Here is an 18,385-nt window from a genome sequence, read left to right on the forward strand (position 1 = left end):
AACAGCTAAAATAAAAAAATATAGTCCAATCAACTGTAGTGACTGGATAAACCAATTACATGGCTTGGAGAAGAATAATTAAAAGTTAAATGAAGTTCCCTTCCTCTGGCACGATGTGTCCTTTTTCTGAGATGTAGGCTTTTTCCATGAAGACTTGGTTGAGGGAGGGAAGCAAATACCTCTAGATAAAGTAGTGGCATTTTATCCTCATGAAGCAAGTGAAGTTCTGTGCTATCAAGACCCTAGTCTTCAATTGCTGATAATGACTCTGTAAATTATAGCTCTTAGCCAATTCTCAGGGTAGAGTTCATCTTCTGCTTTAAAAGTTTTTTTCCCTTGGAATGTAATTTCTACTTGCTCAAGGCGCTGTATTCTATAACTATTCCTTTAGCCATTTTACCTTGATTCCTCTGTAGGGAATACAAACTTCTCCTGCAGCCCAATTAAATTCCAAACATTGGCCATAGACAATTTTTGCTAAAGCAGGTACAGGGGTTTTTGTTAGGAGAAGGGATTGTTCATGCATTATTATGAATGCAGAACAGCTTTTTTTTTTTTTCAAAGAAGCATCAAAACAAGGCAAAGTAGTGGGTGTGTCTGCACTGGGCACCCAGGACAGTCTGCACCAAGACGTCTTGGTTTTTTGATAACCAGACAGAGCTACAATTAAAGTATATCTAAGGAATAATATTCCAGGTTTGAGATCTGGTCCTATTTGGCAAAACATATTTTTTCCTTGAACATTTCTGTCTGGTTGAAAGTGATTTTGTTTAAGCAGTTTTTTTTTTTTATCTTTTCAATATTCATAGGTATAGAGAGGCACCCACTGTTAACGTAAGTCAAAAGAATGGAACGACATATCTAGTGTACAGCATATTCAACTTTTAACTTAGGCGAATTGTTTTGCTCTTTCTGAAGAAATTAACGATTCCAGAGTGATATACAGACTTTTTTTGTAAAACAAACACATAAAAAAGCAAGGAAAACAAGAACAGCATCAAATGCTATCGTAGTTCACTGCAGGAGAGAGCAATAATCATCTTTTATAGAAATCTTTTCTTCAATACTGAGGAGCAGAGCAAATAAACAGATGTAATTCTGTCTGATTTATTAAATCATTTGTTCAACACATAATTGAAGACCCAGAATGTACATTGCATTGAACCAGGCGCAATGAATAACACAGGGGAAATTTTCACTGCAGTTGAAGAAATAAGATTCACATGAAAAATTAAAGGCAAAGCAAGATTAAGTGTGAAATGAGCTGCACCCGGGGTCAGATGAAGGACCAATTAAATAAAGAGTGAGTAGCAACAGATGACTTCATGATAGACACAAACTTTGAGTGTGACCATGTTAACTGAAGGCAATTGAAGAGTCAATAAAAAAAAAAAAAAAAAAAAAAAAAACAGAGAGGTGAGATGCAGTTTCAGAGAAACCCTACAGCCTGTGGAGTATGTTCTCCTTCAGAGGATGAAGAGATTTAAGTCAGAAAGGGAAGCTATTGAGCTACTGAATTAGTTTTGAACTAGGCCCTCATAACATGGTGATGATGGCATTTTGGGGGAGAAATGGAATGACAACTGAGCAGGCTGGGTTGGGAAAAGAAGGTTTTATAGAGGGAGTAAATGAGGAAACAGAAAAGCCAGACTTTGGAGAGACTTCTGGATTTGATGGCTGCCTCCAGCTGACACAGATTCTGGGCTAAGTCAGATGTCAGGATTGCTTTCATGATGGCCAGAATGAACCTGCAGAAAAAGTGACCTTTTCCTTAACATAGTGTATGAAAGTTAAATGCTGCACCCACTGGAAAGAGTTCACTACTAAGCAACCCAGAGGTTACACAGCCTCTTGTCATCTTTCTCTACTAACTCGATATTCACAAGATCCCTGTACATGAAAGTGGATTTGTCTACTATTTTACACTTGCTAAAGTCACCAATGTTAACAAGGACAACATCAGAGACATGCTGGTCTTCATTACTGGCATGGTCTCATTTTGTCCCCGTAGCAATTCCATGAGTTAGGCACACACTGTCATTTTAATCATACAGCCAGGAGCACAAGATGATAGAGTAAGAAGTTCTTGGCACAGCTCAGGTCTCTCCGAGTGGAGACACTAATGTTCTATCATTGTTGACTTGTCAGAATCATCAGTTAAAAGATGACCCTGTAACTACTGTTCTGTGTGGCCCCAACTCCTGACCCTCCCTGCCTGGTTTAGTGCTTTCTCTGTGGTGACATGCTTCAAATTCTTAGACCACTTGTGTTAAATTTATTCTCTCAACTTGGAAGAAATTCTCAGCTAAAGCAAGAGTGGGAGGCAAACAACCTAGATTGGATCAAATTGGTTATTGTATAACCAAAGTAACATTTTCCTGATTGCTTTTTAAAAGACTATGAACTATAAATACCTTTCACCCCCCCTTTTTTTTTTTACAGATTTGGAAAAAAATCAAAAGATTTTGTATTGTAAAGATGACATAAAATTTAAATTTCAGAGTATGTACCCACCCCCAGAATTTTTCGAGGACAAACAACTTCATTCATTTACCTGCTGTCTGTGTCTGCTTTGATGCCACCATATTTGAGTTGAACAGCTGCAAAAAAGACTGAATGACCCATAGACCTGGCTTTTAGTCCAGGCTCTAAGGGCAGCATGTTGGTATTTTTTCCTCAGAAGATCAGAAAGGGTCAGTAGACACCCATGTTTCACAGTACGCAGAGGAGATGCAAAAGCAGACTTAAATTTGGATCTTAGCTCTATTACAGAGGAGCAGCGTTGAGGTTTTTGCTGAAGCTATCCAGTTTCTTTATGCTTTGCAAAACAACGGTGCCACCCCTGAACTTCCATTGTGATGTTTTAGTGAGGCACTGCCCACAAAGCATAAAGCAAACAGCTGGAGCCATTTGGAAAATGGAATCCACTTGCTTGTCAGTGGCACTTGTGAGTTCTTCTGCTGTTCATACAAGCATGTGCACATCATAGGGGACTTGTAATCTTTGATGACAGTGGCACATATGCAGAATGAAGCAAAAGTGTTGCAAGCCCTGCTGGAAGACAGGCTAAAAATGCACTTGGAGGAACACAGGTCAAGCCAGCCTTACCCGACATGACTGTCTCTGAGTTCATTACCTCAACTCAGATACAGCAAGGCAGATGAGAAAATACCAGGAGGAGCCCACAATTTCACCTCTTTTGTCAAAACTCCAGTTTACTCTCAATCTATCCTTATATGGGAGAAAAAAAAAACACAGTTGTTCATTGACACAGAGTGTTGGGTCTTGATGTTTTATCTTCTGTACTCTCTCTCCTCAAATAATTGTTCTAGTTTTTCTTCTTCTCAGCGCACTTTGTCAAGAAGATAGCTAACCTGCTTAGTAGGTTGTGACTTAAGCCTTATAGAACATGCCCCAGAGCTTCCAAACAACCCGGGTTCTTCCTTAGGCACAGGGGCAGGAAAATGCCAGCAGTCAACATGTATTTGTCCCCCCCTTTCAATCTGATGCACTTCCTCTATCGTATACACATAATTAGGGCTGTCAAAAGTCAAGTATGAAATTTGTTTCTGTTGTTCTAACTTTCTCCTGCTTTCTATAACATCTCAGCACCTCATGCTTTCTCCTCAGCTATGAGGAGGGATGTCTTTTGAACAGGAATGCCTTTTAGTATAAGAAAAAGAAGCCATATTGCTGGTCCTTTTGCCTCATACACACATATTTTCCCCATCTCTCTTTTCTCCTTTCCTTCATTACTTCTTCTTTTCTTTATTTCCTCCCTCCTTCCCCCTTTTATTTTCTTGTTATCTAACTTTTTCTATGCAAAATAGAAAAAAAATCCTCTTCTTAGGAAAAAGAATTCATCCAGAAGACAGCCAGGCATGGGAAGGAATTTGGAAGGTATTAGAATACCACTCAACAATTAAGTCCATAGGGGATATTTGATTCAAAAGTTGGATGATACTGCTTGGCCCACGGGGTCACAGGGAGGCAGTAGAGGAGACCCAGAGTGAGGGGAATCAGTGTGGAGAGGAAAGGAGCTATGTCACCTGTCACAGTCACCCAAGCAAGTGTTAAAATCACTTTAGAAGTAGGAAGTAGAGGGCCAGGGAGGGTAAGCACCCAAGGCCTGAGGTGCAGATAACTTGTGGGTCTAAGGGTGCATTGGCCTTGCCTGTTAGTGTGACCTCACACACCAGACTCTCTCTGTGCACAGCACATCCTTCAGTGTAATCAAGAAGAGCTGCCTCATCTGGGCAGTGTAGCCAAAACAGAGCTGGGCAGTGTTTTCTCCCTTTGAGAAACTGCTTCTGTACAGTTGTTGTAGACTCAGGAGGTCACCCGATAGTGCTAAGTTGCAAACTTTATCCTACAGAGACAATCTGAGATTCACAGTCCTGGCTTGGATTGAGGTTGTTTACCATCTGAGTCACATTGCAGTTCTCAGTTCCTGGACAATCACACAGCCCAGGACTGGAGCTCCAGGAGAGGACATGCTGAATGGGTGGGCCTGATCCTCTGTTTCATATGCTCTGGTTCCTTTCCAATACACCCTGAGAGTTTGGAAAGTTCTTTAGTGTGTGGCCACTGGATCCCAAATTGCAATGGGAAGAGAAAGGGTGAGATAAGTTCCAGTTCTTGCCCAATTCTAGGGGAATGTCTACTTCCTAACCTTTCTACTTAATATTTAAGTAAAGTTTAATGACATTTAATTTTAATTAATATTGAAATAAATCTCATCAAAAATCTAGAGTTAGCATCACTTTCCCTGCTGAGTTTATTATCCTGTTTTCTTTCTCCTTGCAGCCATTCTTTCTCTTTTTTTCATACCTTTTCACACTCGGCAAGCTCCCCGTTTCTCCATTAAGAACAACCCTGGAACCCAGAACTTCAGAACTATCTGCTGCTGTCTTCAAAGCCACGGGCTTGGGCGCCCTAGCCTGGAGATCTACAGAGTATATATAGCTGGCCTCAGCTAGCTCTCCCTGCCTCCAGATGAAGATCTCTTAAGTTTTCTACGTTCCTTTCCTTTTTAACTTTCCTGCTTCTCTAGGGCGTGTGGAGTTCTCTAGTAAATGTGTCCCTCAAACCACCCTCTTTCCCCTCCGGATTCAAGTTTCCACACTGGCCTTCCTTGACAAATGCCTACAGAAACTCTCCACAAAAGAGCCTTGGAGAGCCACAGGACAAAAGTGTCTGGCTGGGGGAGTTGGTTTTCGTGTAGCTTTTGGTCAGGACAGAAATATTTCAACACGGCAGATATCAGTCTAGTAGGAAAACAATAATAGTAGTCTATACACAAATGGCAGTCACATAGCTGTCCCCGCGGTGGGTGATACTCACAGTTCAACGGCATTCCGGGGGAGGTCGGGAGGAATCTCCGTCACCTTGCTGTCTTGGCAGAGGAAGACCCTGTCAGAGCAGTGACACAGCCAGTGATGACATCCAGCTCCGGAGCCCAGGAATGCCAGCAAGGAGATGAGGAGCAAGGCCATGCTTATTTATCCATCCACCTGCTTTCTTCCCGTACAGGCAGCAAAAACCTCCACAGATTTTGCAAGCTCCTCCACACTGCCCGACAAGAGAGATCTGCCCGGAGAACAGGCAAAGTCACATGACCAAGGGATGCTTTTTTTTTTTTTCTTAATTATTTTTTTGTCACTTCCAGGCAAGTAAAATTAGTATGTGTCCGGGGGTGGGCCTAGGCCCTATCCCAAAGGATACGATAGACTCTGATGACACCCTATGGAAGGCTTCACCATCCAGGGGGAACAGAAAGCATGTGTGATAGGTAGGGTTTTAGTTGGGGGTGGTGGTGGTAGGGGAGGACGTGAGGGAGAGGGAACTGGGATTGTCATGTAAAACAATTCAAATTGTTTCTAATTCAAATAAAAAAATCTGAAAAAAATTTAGTGTGTGTCAGTACTTCTGAGGAAACTTAAGCTTCTTCCTTATACTTCAAGACCTGTAGTTTTTAATTCCTTGACCCAGGAATGACAGCAAATAGAACCTTGGTGCATATTTGAAGTAATTAACATTATTTTACTGTACAAGGGTCCCCACTGGCCACCACTCTCCTCTCCTCAGTGACACAATTGACCCTGCCCTCAAAGAACATCCATATGACACATCTCTAAGAAGGTATGGACACAAGGGAGACAGGACCTATCTTCAGTGTTTGGCATCACAGTATTCCTGTGACCCACCTGATATAAACCACACATCAGGACTATAGTCATTGATGCTTTTTCTTACTTGATTAACAACTTGAACTAGCATTATGTAGACTTCCAGGGAGATAGGTTAGCAAACACTGGTTTCTGCAGATAGGAGTCACGTGTGACACGAGGTTCTCTGCAGAGACAATTTGCCTTGTGACCTCAGGCATGGACTGTTTCTTATGAGGCTGTGGGAAATGGCATGGTGTCTACCAGTCAAGCATAGTTTTTTGGCTTCTCTTGTCTTTCCTTTCCAGACTCTGAGAACTAGCCTTCCTTTTGGGGCAGCTGACACTAATAAATTGATCAAGTCTATACTTTTAATTTTAGGTGCTCCCTGTGGGTGATGCCCGTGATAGCTGCAGTGGAATTTTCAGGCTTAGTAATAAGGGATAATGAGCAATATGTTGCAAAAGTGAGGTACCAATCTACTTTTTACTTTCAATACAGAGTCAAAGAAGGCTAAAAGCCTACACCTCTCTAAGATTGTGCATACAACTTACTACCTGCTAAAATTACCTTCAATTCTGTGTTTGCATGTATCAAACTTTGTCTCATGAAAATGGTTGCACACACCTATGTGCACGCACACCCACACACACACACACCCTACACTTCCTTCTATCTCTCTGTTTCATGACTTATAACGAATGGATTAGATCACTTTGAGGAGAACAGAGGCAAGTGATTTAGGCAGGATGGGTGTGATCTGACTTCCAATTGGATGACTCTAATTTTGAGATGGGGGATGTAGCAGTGTCATTATGGACCCTATACTATTAACAATTTTGGTTAAGAAGAACAGTTAAAAGAATTCAGTCAATAACTCATCCAATTATCTTTCAGGTGTAAAAAACAGTCCAGTCAATTAAGTCTTATGTTTACCTTAAAGTATATCTGAATAACTTCAATGACAAGAAACTGTATCTGCCACAGCTCACCTGTCCTGCTGGCCAGCAACCTCTATTTAGATCTTTGGAGATGTCCACTTCTGACTAAATCAATCTTTGTATAATGATTTGAAATATTGTTAAAATTGAGATTTGATTTTAAATACCACATTGTAGTAGATACATATAAATAACACAAATAATAGCATAAATACTTTATTATTCTTGGCAATAAACAGTGTGAGGTGAAGACACAAGAAATGAGAAACTGCTGTATTTAGTTAATGGAGCCTTTCTCATCAGTTCTTTGCAACTGAATGTGCAGAGGGGCCATTAATCTGAATTTTGTACCTATCATTCACTTTATTTATAAAAGTTAATGTCACTAAAAATCTGTCATTAAATTTTTGCTGTTTGGGGATTTGCAGGAAGTGGGTAAGTAGTTCTTGTGTTATGTGACATTCTATATTGACTTGACATTCCAAAGAGTCAGCTGTGTAGTTAGGCAAAAATATTATCCTAGTGCATTTTTTGTTTTTAAAAAGTTTCCTAATTTTTCCTCTGTAACTTTTAGCCTTTGACTTATCTTGTTTCAATAATTGTGAGTCAGAGACTCAGTTTCAGTTTTTATTTAATGGCATAATATTTTGTCACACAAAGCAGCAATGGTGCTAGGGATATTTATTCAATAGACCCTTTTTTGATTTATAAAGCTATCTTCTTTTTTATGAATTAATTTCTGATCCACACATGCTAATCATATCAACGTGACACAACTCAAAGCTTTTGAATTTGGGAACTATGAGACTGCAATATGAATTTCCTAATGTCTAGTCTTCATCCGCTCAGCATTTGTGGCCTGCTGGGCACTAGCTTAGCCACTTGACACAGAGTAATGAGTGTGTAAACTACTGAATGTAAAGCTATCCTCTTATATCTCAACTTGTGTGTGGGCTTCAATGTTCTGCTTCATCTATATTGTTAAAATTATCATTCTACAATGTCTTAATTACTAAAAAATTAAAGTAAGCTTTAATAAATCATAAGTAATATTTTCTTAGTTCTTATAAGAGAGTTTGGCCTATTTTTACTTTTGTGGGAGAATTTTAGAATTAATTTATTTGACTGTTTGAAAAAGAACTCATAAAATTTTATTAGAAACTATGTTGATTGGCAGTTTTACAGTATTATTTTCTTATCTAAGAATATGGTATATTCTCCATGTTCTTAAAGGATTTCTTTGATGTTAATTCTATAAAATGCTGCTCTGCTACTCACACATCTTAATATTTTAAACTTATTTCTAAAGAATATGTATCTTATATCATTATAATACTGCTACTCATGTTTCAAGCTTATCTCTCTTTTTCAAAAAACAAACAATAAAATACAAAATGAACACCTAAGAAGACCAACAAGACAAAAAATTTCATAGCAAAACAAAAACTCCACAGGTTCATTTGTGTTGGCCAACTACTTCTGGGCATATACCTTCTCTGGAGTGTGATTGACACATGTAGTGAGGCTTTACTGAAGGAGACTGGTTTTCCCTTTGCCAGTGAATGTCAATTGTAAATATTATGATGCCTTTATTACTATAGCTCTGTAATACAACTTGAAATCAGAGTTGATGATACCTCTAGAAGTTTTTTTTTTATTATTTAGGATTGATTTAGCTATCCTGGTTTGTGTGTGTGTGTGTGTGTGTGTGTGTGTGTGTGTGTGTGTATGTGTGTGTTTCCCCATGAAGTTGAAGATAGATTTTTTTTTTCAGTGTTGGAATTTTGATGGGAATCGCATTGATTGCTTTTGTAGGATGACATTTTTTATAGTATGAATCCCACTAATCTATGAGCATGGAATATTCCCATCTTCTGTAGTGTTTTCAATCCCTTTCTTCAATGTTTTGAAGTTATTATGAAACAAGTCTTTCATTTTCTTGGTTAGAGTTATCTCAATATATTTTTGGTTATTATGAAATGTGCTGTTTCTTTGATTTCTTTCTCCATGTGTTTGTCAGACATAGGAAGGCTAGTGATTTTTTTGTGTGTTAATTTTGTGCCCTACACTTTTCTGAAAATGTTTTTCAGTGATAGAAGTTTCTTTGTGAAATCTTAAGGGTCTATTATGTATAATATCATATTATTTGCAAATAAAGATACTTTGTCTTCTTCCTTTCCAATTTGTATCCCCTTGATCTCTTTCACTTGTCTTATTGATTTAGCTAAGACTTAAGTACTATATAGAATAGGTACGAAGAGAATGGCTAACTTTGTCTTGTTCCTGATTTTAGTGGAATTGCTTGCGTTCATTTGCTTGGAATACTTTTTCTATCTGTTTACAATAATGTGATGTCTATCCTTCATGATGAGATGTGTTTCTTGGATGCAGCAGAAAGATGGCTCATGGTTTCTGTTTCAATCTGTCAGCCTGTGACTTGGTGATGGGGAGGGATTAAGACCATTAACAATCAGAGATCATCGAAACTCCCTACTGTTATTTTACTGTTGTGTGGGGTCCCTCTTTTTTTGGATGAACTGTTCTTGAATAATTTACTTCTTGTGTCATCTTGAGTGTTGGTAACTTCTTCACATTGAAGTTTTCCTTCTAGTGCTGTCTGCAGACAGATTGGTAGAAATTTGCTTGAATTTGGTTTTACATTGTAGAATGTTCCCTCCTCCTCCTTCCTACTCCCTCTCTTTCCTCCTCCTCCTTCTTCATCAATTGTGATTGATAGTTTTTCTCAGTATGGTAGTCTAGGCTGGCATTTGTGGTCTTCCATAGCTTGTAGAGCATCCTTCAAAGCCCCCCTGGCTCTCAGAATTGCCAGTGAGAAGTAAGGTGTTATTCTAAGGGGACTGCCTTCTTAAGTGACTTGGTCTTTCTCCCCATGAAGCTCTAAGTGTCCTTTCTTCATTCTGCACATTTAGTATTTTGATTATTGTGTGTCCTTGAAACTTCCTTTTGTATACCTGTCTATTTGGTGTTCTGTATGCTTCTTGTACCTTGATAGGCATCTTTCTTCAGGTTGGAGAAATTTTCTTCTGTGATTTTATCAAAAGTGTTTTATCTGTCTTTGACTTAGGTTTCTTCTTCTACCTCTCTAATATTCTTAGGTTTGGTCTTTTCATAGTTTTCCAGATTTCCTGAATATCTTGTGCTTGGATTAAAAACATATTTATCATTTTCTTTGACTGACATATTTATTTCTTCTACCTTGTCTTCAAGATATTAAATCTTCTCTTCTAGATCTTTTATTCTTTCAGTGAGTCTTACCTCTGAGGTTTTTGTTTGACGTCTTCAGTTCTTCATTTCCAGTTTTATTTCAGTTTGGGTTTTCTTTAGTGATTCTGTTTCTCTGTTAAATTCTACTACTGTCTTGAATTATTTTTGTTATTTCATTTCACCATGTTTTCACAGTCTTCATGAAGGTATTTAGGCATATCCCTTTAGGGTTCTTGAACATATTCATGATGGCTATTTTGAAGTCCTTGTCTTGGGCTCTGCTGAATTGCTTTCCCCAGAGTCTAGAGGAGGAATGTTGTCCCAAATGCATTTGTGTTTTGACACTGAGATCTAGGCACCGGACTGTTGACTCTTGTTCAGTGCTATTTAGTTCTATCAGTGCTTTTGGAGGGACTGGAATGTGTTTAATGGTGTAAATATATGTGGCTTGCTCCCAAAACATCTGCACAGAGTTGTGTTCTTCTCATAGAGTGGGAACAAAGCTTTTCATAACAATCAGAGAAAGGGAATTGCATTTGTGTTAGCAGTGTTTTGAACTATCATTGCAAGCAGGAGGAGTGACAAACTTCCCTCTAATCTAAAGGGGAAAGCAGATGGGAAACAGTTATAGACCTAAGTTAAATTCTTTATTACTGAGATTTGAACTCTGAACCCCAAAAGAAAGAAAATCTCATTTTCCCCACTGCAAATTTCTCCCTTGACCTTATTTATCATTTTCATTCTGTCATCAGCTTCCCTTCCATCTAGTCTGTTTCATGAAGGCCCCTTTTAGAGCATATTTGCTATTCCTCCTTCTCTCACAGGACAACTTGTATATGGCATCTTCTCCAGGTTGTTCAGGCTTCTATATAGATGTCTCAGAGAGAAAGAAATATGCAAATGTAAGACTAACATAACCTACTGTGATTACTACCTTTGGAATCATCTTCAAAGATTTCTCTTGAACAGCGCTACAGTGTCAGAGACCTCAAATCGTAGTAGTGACTCTGTAGGTATTGCTCTGCCTTGCTGAGGTCTGGGACTAAAGCAGTTTCTTCAGGCAGATTTAGTCCTGACACTTAGGTGACTTCACAAAACTGCATCTAATGCCTGGTCAAGAAAGATCTGCCATAGGTTAGAATTTGCAATGCTTACAGGTACATCTGAGCAGGTAATTTTCCAAGGCAGTCTTCTCCTTTCTGCATAGTCATGTGAAAACAACATTGCTGGGGTCCTTTAGTGAACTCATGTGTATCCCAGGCTGGAGATAAAGCCAATCTAAGGCTTTTAGCAGCTACACAATGGATACAATTCTCTAATTAGAGCCACATATAGCGTGGAAGAATGTCTATCAGGGACTCTTCCAGCAAAAGGAAACAAAGTATGAAGGATATACAATAATGTTGTTTTCACTATTGTATCAAGACAGAGTTAGTATGTACCAGCCACCATAATAGGAATATGTCTTAAAATAACCACTACTGCATTCACTACTCTAGGTATATACAGTTTGGTCTCAAATGGACTTAGTATTTTGACATTTAGTCAAGTTCCTTATGGTGTTTACATTCAGCTGTGACTCTATGGTGTTCTGGTTGGTCTGTAATGGTTTCAGCTGGGCTGACAACTATGGTGTCAGCAAGCTAGTTTGGTTTTATCCACATGTTGGTATTCCAAAAGAATTGCCACATCATCAATTTTTCTGTAGCCTATTAGGTCACAATGAAGCAACAAATCCATACTAGAGTCAAGGTTAGGGGATCAGGGTGTACTTCCTGATGATAATAATCCAATGCTGCATGGTAAAGTGGGCTGCAAATAGAGGTATAAACAATTGTGACCATTTTAACTAGTTATTTGTCTCTAGTACTGAAACATTTATAGGGCATCATTGTCCATGCTTTGAGGTTTTAACTGCCTTTTTTCTCCTATTGTTTTTCAAAGTCCAAGTGAAACTTATTCACACACTGGCATTGATAATGTTGGAGACTAATTTTCAAATTTTATCTGTTTGTTAACTGATACTACTCACTAAGCATGTTGCTATCCCAAGAAGAAAAATAAAGTTGGCCAGGTTTTTAAAATTACAATATTATAAATTGACCCAAGACAGTTACTTTCTGTTCAAAAAAATATTTTCTGTTTCTGTATAAGAAACAAATTCTTGTCTACTTTATTATATTATTATAAAAGTAAGGGTATTAATTTAGTTGTTAATATATACTTGCATTTTAGACATTGGTCTTTTTAAGTGATATTCTATTTGTATTTTGAATAATAAGGATAGAAAGGATTATGTACAAATGGGAGGCTATATATGTAATAATATATTAGTGTATTAATATATATCTGATATATGTATCATATTACATGTTATCTGTAATCATGCTAGCGCTACAAGCCATACATGATTGGTGGTTCATGGCACAGATTTTCCACGCTGAGATGGGCCATTTAATAAGTTGTGATATTAATGAAGTGTGTTGAGCTCATCAGTGTTTAACACACAACTTTACCCCTTAGCCCTGTAGTAGGGTCTCATATGGGTGTCAGCAATAGTGCTGGACCTGGGAAGGGCAAACTCACTATTTTCTGGTATGGAGGCTGAGGAAAGGCACTAGTAGAGTCTGCAGTGCAGGGAGGTGGTCAGGATTATCGCTGAGGACTGAACTCAAGCCAATGTCTGCATTTCAGAGGAAATGCAGTATGTTGATATTTGCAGACTCAAGCTCTGGTCATAACTTTCTCATTATCACAACATCTCAGGATATTTGTTATCATCCAGAAATTGGTTTCTTTTTCTCAGAGATGGAGGTGTGAACATAGAATGATATAGAATAATAACAGGTGTCAGTACTTGAGAAAGCCGAGTAGGAATGTATGACATTCTCCTCAGCTGTCATGATGAAAGAGAGAGGCAGCTTGCCCATCGCCATGAGAATAAAACTTTGCAATGGTTGTTTTGATAGTGTTTCTTATGTTGTACATGTTGGTCTTGAACTTTCTGTATAGCCAAGGTTGACTTTCAACTCTCATCTTTCTAACTTTTGTAGTGCTTCGATCACAACTGTGCACCATCATACCTACTTTTATGCTTTGATGGGACTGAGCTTGGGTGTCACACATGATCTTCAAGCACTCTATCAACTAAGCTACATTACAAGCATTTGTTTTGTTTTAGTTCGAGTATCTTTTGTAGCTCAGATTGGACTCAAATTCATTATGTGACCAAGGCTAACCTTGAACTCTCGATGCTCCTGCTTCTACTATGCAAGTGATGGGATTACAATCATATGTTACCATGCCTAGCTGAGAGTGGATATCTTATAGAAATTTCATGCATTTTATGAGGTAAAGGGCACATGAATAATTTCAGACACTTGGTTTTGGGCTTCCATTTACTGACCCATTGAAAGACAGCAAATAGCTCCATTGACCTGCACTTCCCATTGGATCCATTCTCTACTGAGGACTTTAGGAGATCAAGGCAAAACTTTTTGTGGGGGTAAGGGTTTCAAGACAGGGTCTCATTGTGTATCTCTGGCTGTCCTGGAACTCATTATGTAGACCAGGCTGGCTTTGAACTCACAGAGCTCCACCTGTCTCTGCTTCCCAAGTGCTGCCCTGGGATTAAAGACATGGACCACAATGCACAGACCAAGGCAAACTTATGTGAATGGAGTGGAAATATGCCTTCCTTAGCTTGTCCTTGACTACTTAGTATAACAGAGTACAGGAAACTTCCTATCAACAAAAAGAGTTACTACAATTGCTAGTGATAAGTAGAGGAAGGTGTTCCTTTAAACTTCCCGGGGAATTTGGTGTTGATGTGAGTGAACAAAGTGGATTCTGAAATTCATGACTTGCAAAATATCTCATGGAAAGTCTCAGTGTCCTTCAAAAATAGAGTGAAGGTGAATGCATTTGAGACAGAACAAGCCATCTCTAGGACAGTTCACTCTTGACACGCCAAGGCTTCACAGTCAGCAGAACTGGGAGGGACATCCATATACTGGTGGGAAGGGTCTGAACCATGGAAAGTTCATTAAAAATCCAGGGAAGATAAAAATTCCCCACAGTGCTTGTAGTGGAGCTAACAGTAATATGCATGTTTGTAGGTGTGTAAATCAGAATTCACTAGACCCAATACAAATGAAGTGCAGTTTATTTGGGGAAAAGAACTTACACAGGAAACAAGTGACTCTCGTGACGCTCCTGCTCCAAGGATGCAGACCCTGCCGCCCAGATGCTCTCTGTGACCTGAAGGGGCTTTCGGACCCCAATCCTTTTCCTTTTAACCGATCACATCAGCACCCGTGAACACACCCAAAATGCATGGTCAGCGCTGCAAGTGAGGAGGTGAATATATCACTACACAAATTCACCCACTGTCTACTAGAAGTCCAGTCCTAGGAACTGATTCATACATCCAGTGTCTGCAAGAGGCCCAGGTCTAGGAGTTGACAAGTATATCCAATATTTACCAAAGGACCTAGAAGTCAAGATGTGCCAAAACCTCGTGTGCTGGCCTTTCCTCTGAAGAGCCAGACATTTAGCCTTGAAAACATGAGTGAAACACATGGTTGTTTTTACTTCACAGCAATACGGTAGAATTAAGCGATAGATGTGTGGGGGTTTTAGTTTTCCAGCGTATCTCGTTCTTATAACCACTTATATATGCAGCTTCAGTTAAATATACCACCTTACACATATATTCAATACATATCAATATCTTGGGGTAGCATTTTCTTTTATGAAAGCACTAGTATCAGTTGTCACCACTGTGACTGACTTTATAATAGGCCAATGATGCTAGGCTATTTTCTATTTTTTTTTATACTTCAGGATTAAGAATAATAATGTGCTGTCTTTGTTCCCCTAGACCCAGTCCCTCAGCCTTTTTCCTAGTGCTGCAACAGATCACCACCTACATCTTACCCCACCACCCTCGTCCATATCTCCTGTGGATCCTACAGGCCATCCCCTTCTAACCCCATCCCTTCACTCATGACTGTATCCCAGCCTCGACTCCTGCTAAACAACAGACCACACCTACCAGAAACCAGGTAGGCTGCCTGCAGACCTGTCTCTCTCAGTTGCTTGGTTCAGCGGTTCTCAACCTTTCAAACATTGTGACTCTTTAACACAGTTCTTTGTGTTGTTGTGAGCTCTACAGACAGCAAGTGGTAAAACTTCAACACAGAAACAATGGCTCTAAAGCCCATACTCCCCGATCAGGGACAGGACTGCCCTGGAAAGCAAAGCATTCCACAAGAAGGGTAGGAAACAGATGGCTGTCGATAGCTGCCTCGTACTGACTGTTACTTCAATGGGCTGTGTCCCTGTTCTCTGTGTGATCTCATGAACGTAGGATGGGACCCCTCAGTTTTTTTCTGCCAGATAGACCTGATGAATCATTCCATCATCACTGTGGCCAAGTTACCTGCACTGGAGCTGTGTGGTTTATTTTGTTTTGTGCTTCTGACTTAGCTGAAATGGCTCAACTTCAATGCCAGTCATTATTTCCAAATTAATGACTAACTCATTGTGTAAACCAGCACAGCAGCACAGTTCCAGAAGTATAGGGGACACTGCAGAATAACTGTGCCAGGACAATCCTAGCACCTCCTTCCTCAGTGCTTAGCAGTCACTCTACCAATGAGATAAAAGGACATCCTCAACTTAGAAGTAGGCCCACATTTTCCAGAAGAGAACTTCAGAAGGAGGAGCAGCCATTTGGAAGTGAACTTTGTCTGCTCTATCAGTGGTTATCTCCCACAGGATGCCAGAGCATGGGTTTAGATGACTTTTTTTCTCAACCTTCACTGACATCATTTTAAGCCAAGTCACTGATTCACTGTGTCAGGGTGACACCTGCAAACCAGAGCAGGGTGGGGCAGCTTACTTACAGCCAAGAAGTACATTAAGATTATTCTAATTCAAGCTCTTATTCTTTCTAATTCTTAAAAGCCTTCAATTTGTGCTTAAAATTTGCAAATTGTACTACAAGAGAAATACTAATTTCTCCAAAGAGACAATCTAGAAGAGTGTGCACAATTATCCTTGTTATTGATCTGGGCACTAAAAGAAGGCCAGGAGATGAGGCATGAGGAGGTGGAAGGTGGCAGACTGGGTGAGGAGATGAGGTGTAGGGAGGAGAAGGGACTCCAGGTGGCATTATCCTAAAGGACCCAGGAACATATTCCAATGTGACAGTGGCCTCCTTACAATGCTAAGGAGACAGGTTAATGCCAGGCCTTAACCTTCCTGCCATTCATTCTTGGTCCTGGCAAATGGTTGTTGGGTTATTATAACACCATCAATTAAATAACACACTCCCTTGCATTATGTCTTTTATTAAAAGGAACACAGCACAGCTTCTTAGTTAACTTGACAGTGTAGACAATAACTTCCAGTCATGCTACTCTCCCTGGGAATGAATAAATCCTCTTTGTCTTAGGTTTTTTCATCAGTGAATGAAGCAAATAGTAATGTCTCTCTGATGAGGTGTTTCACGATGCCCATTCAACATCCTCTAATGAGAGATAGACTTGTGAATCGATAGCTAAAGAGGCTGCCATTTCTTTGGAGACTCTCGTTTTACATTATGCAGATATGCAAATCTTCCATTCTACTTTCTATATAGTCACATTGACTTTACTATCAAAGTTCTCAACATATTTTTAGCAACAGTTATGTGCAAAGGAATGAAGAAGACACACTGCTTTTACCCTGCCACTTCACACTTGCCTCTGGTGTAACCCTGGAGGTGCTGACAGAGGGGACAGTTAATTATCTTGAGAGTTACAGGCACAGAATTGTGATGTTATAATAAACTAAAAAGCTGGATATACGAATTTTATTTCCCAGACTGTCTCAGAATAGTTTGTTAGGCCAGAGATACATGTCATGGAAGGAAATTTCTACAAGGAATCCAGGGAGAGTGTGTAGGAAAGAAATGTCATACATACTTCCTGTGTTGCCCAAAGGGGAGATGTCATCATGGTCAAACAGGGGCCTGAGATCTGGCTCCTTCTTGAAGAAGAACCAAAGCAACAGGAAGAGGATTTCTGTGTTTTGAAGTGAGTATGAGAGAACTCTGACCAAATAAAAAACATGCAGTGACTTCTCTGAAATTATCCATCATCCCTCAGTGTCCCATTGATTTTCACTAGAATCACAATTTGTAAATCCTAATTTCAGAATACAGTGGCATTGAAATCAACTCACAGAATTTTATGCAGATTTACTTTGAGAGGGCCTCATTATGTAATTCAGGCTGATCTGGAAATTTTCATCCTCCATCTTCCTTGAGTGCTTGGTTTACAGTGGTATTACCACACCCCATGAAGGCTCTTTTTAAAATGTTTTCCTTTATTCTTCGGGAATTTCATGCAGTATATTTTGATCATATCAATTTCCTTATATCCGCTACTCCAAGACTTTCCTATATATCCTTACCCATACAACTTTATGAATTTTCTCCCTCTCAAAACAAAACAAAACAACAATAGAATAAAACAAAACATCAACAAAAACCATGAAGTCCTGTCTGTGACTACTCTTGAGTATGGGTCCTTCCTTGGGATATCACTGATTTACAAACGTCATTCCTTTGAAGAAAATGGACTTTCCCTCACTCAACAGCAATGGAAACCGATTCTTGGCTAGGGGTGAAATTTCATTCCCACCTTCCCCCTCTAGGCTAGAATTTTGTTTGGCTTTGATCACAGGTCTTGAGCATGCTGTACAGTCTCGGTGAGCTCATATGTGTTTCTGGCCTGTTGTGTCTGGTAAACAAGGTTTCATTGAAGTTATCCACCATCTCCGACTCTTATAATCTTTCTGCCTCTTCCACCTCAGGTTAGAGAGGCATGCCCCCTGGGATAAACATAATACTATTCTTTTTCCAAAAGAACACGGCAATAAAATAATTTCTAATAACATTTTGCTATAGATAAGTGCATTTCCCAGTCCTTATCAGAGAAGGTTCTTGAAGTGATTGGTAATTGACTCAAAACCTGTAGCTGATCAATGTGCAAATAATAAGAG

At 39.4% G+C, this 18,385-nt stretch overlaps 1 protein-coding gene across 2 annotated transcripts in view; it reads right to left on the reverse strand.

Moving 5' to 3' along the window:
• The window catches only part of Fshr (follicle stimulating hormone receptor), a 155,037-nt gene extending 149,542 nt beyond the window's left edge, over nt 1-5,495 (reverse strand). For both annotated transcript variants that reach the window (XM_035445736.1, XM_035445735.1), the window contains exon 1: nt 5,344-5,495. In XM_035445736.1, coding sequence (XP_035301627.1) covers nt 5,344-5,495 — 152 coding nt within the window. The remainder of the gene's footprint in view (nt 1-5,343) is intronic.
• Between the last annotated feature and the right edge of the window lie 12,890 nt (nt 5,496-18,385).

This window comes from Cricetulus griseus, chromosome 5 (genome assembly GCF_003668045.3).
Source record: "Cricetulus griseus strain 17A/GY chromosome 5, alternate assembly CriGri-PICRH-1.0, whole genome shotgun sequence".
NCBI lineage: Eukaryota > Metazoa > Chordata > Mammalia > Rodentia > Cricetidae > Cricetulus > Cricetulus griseus.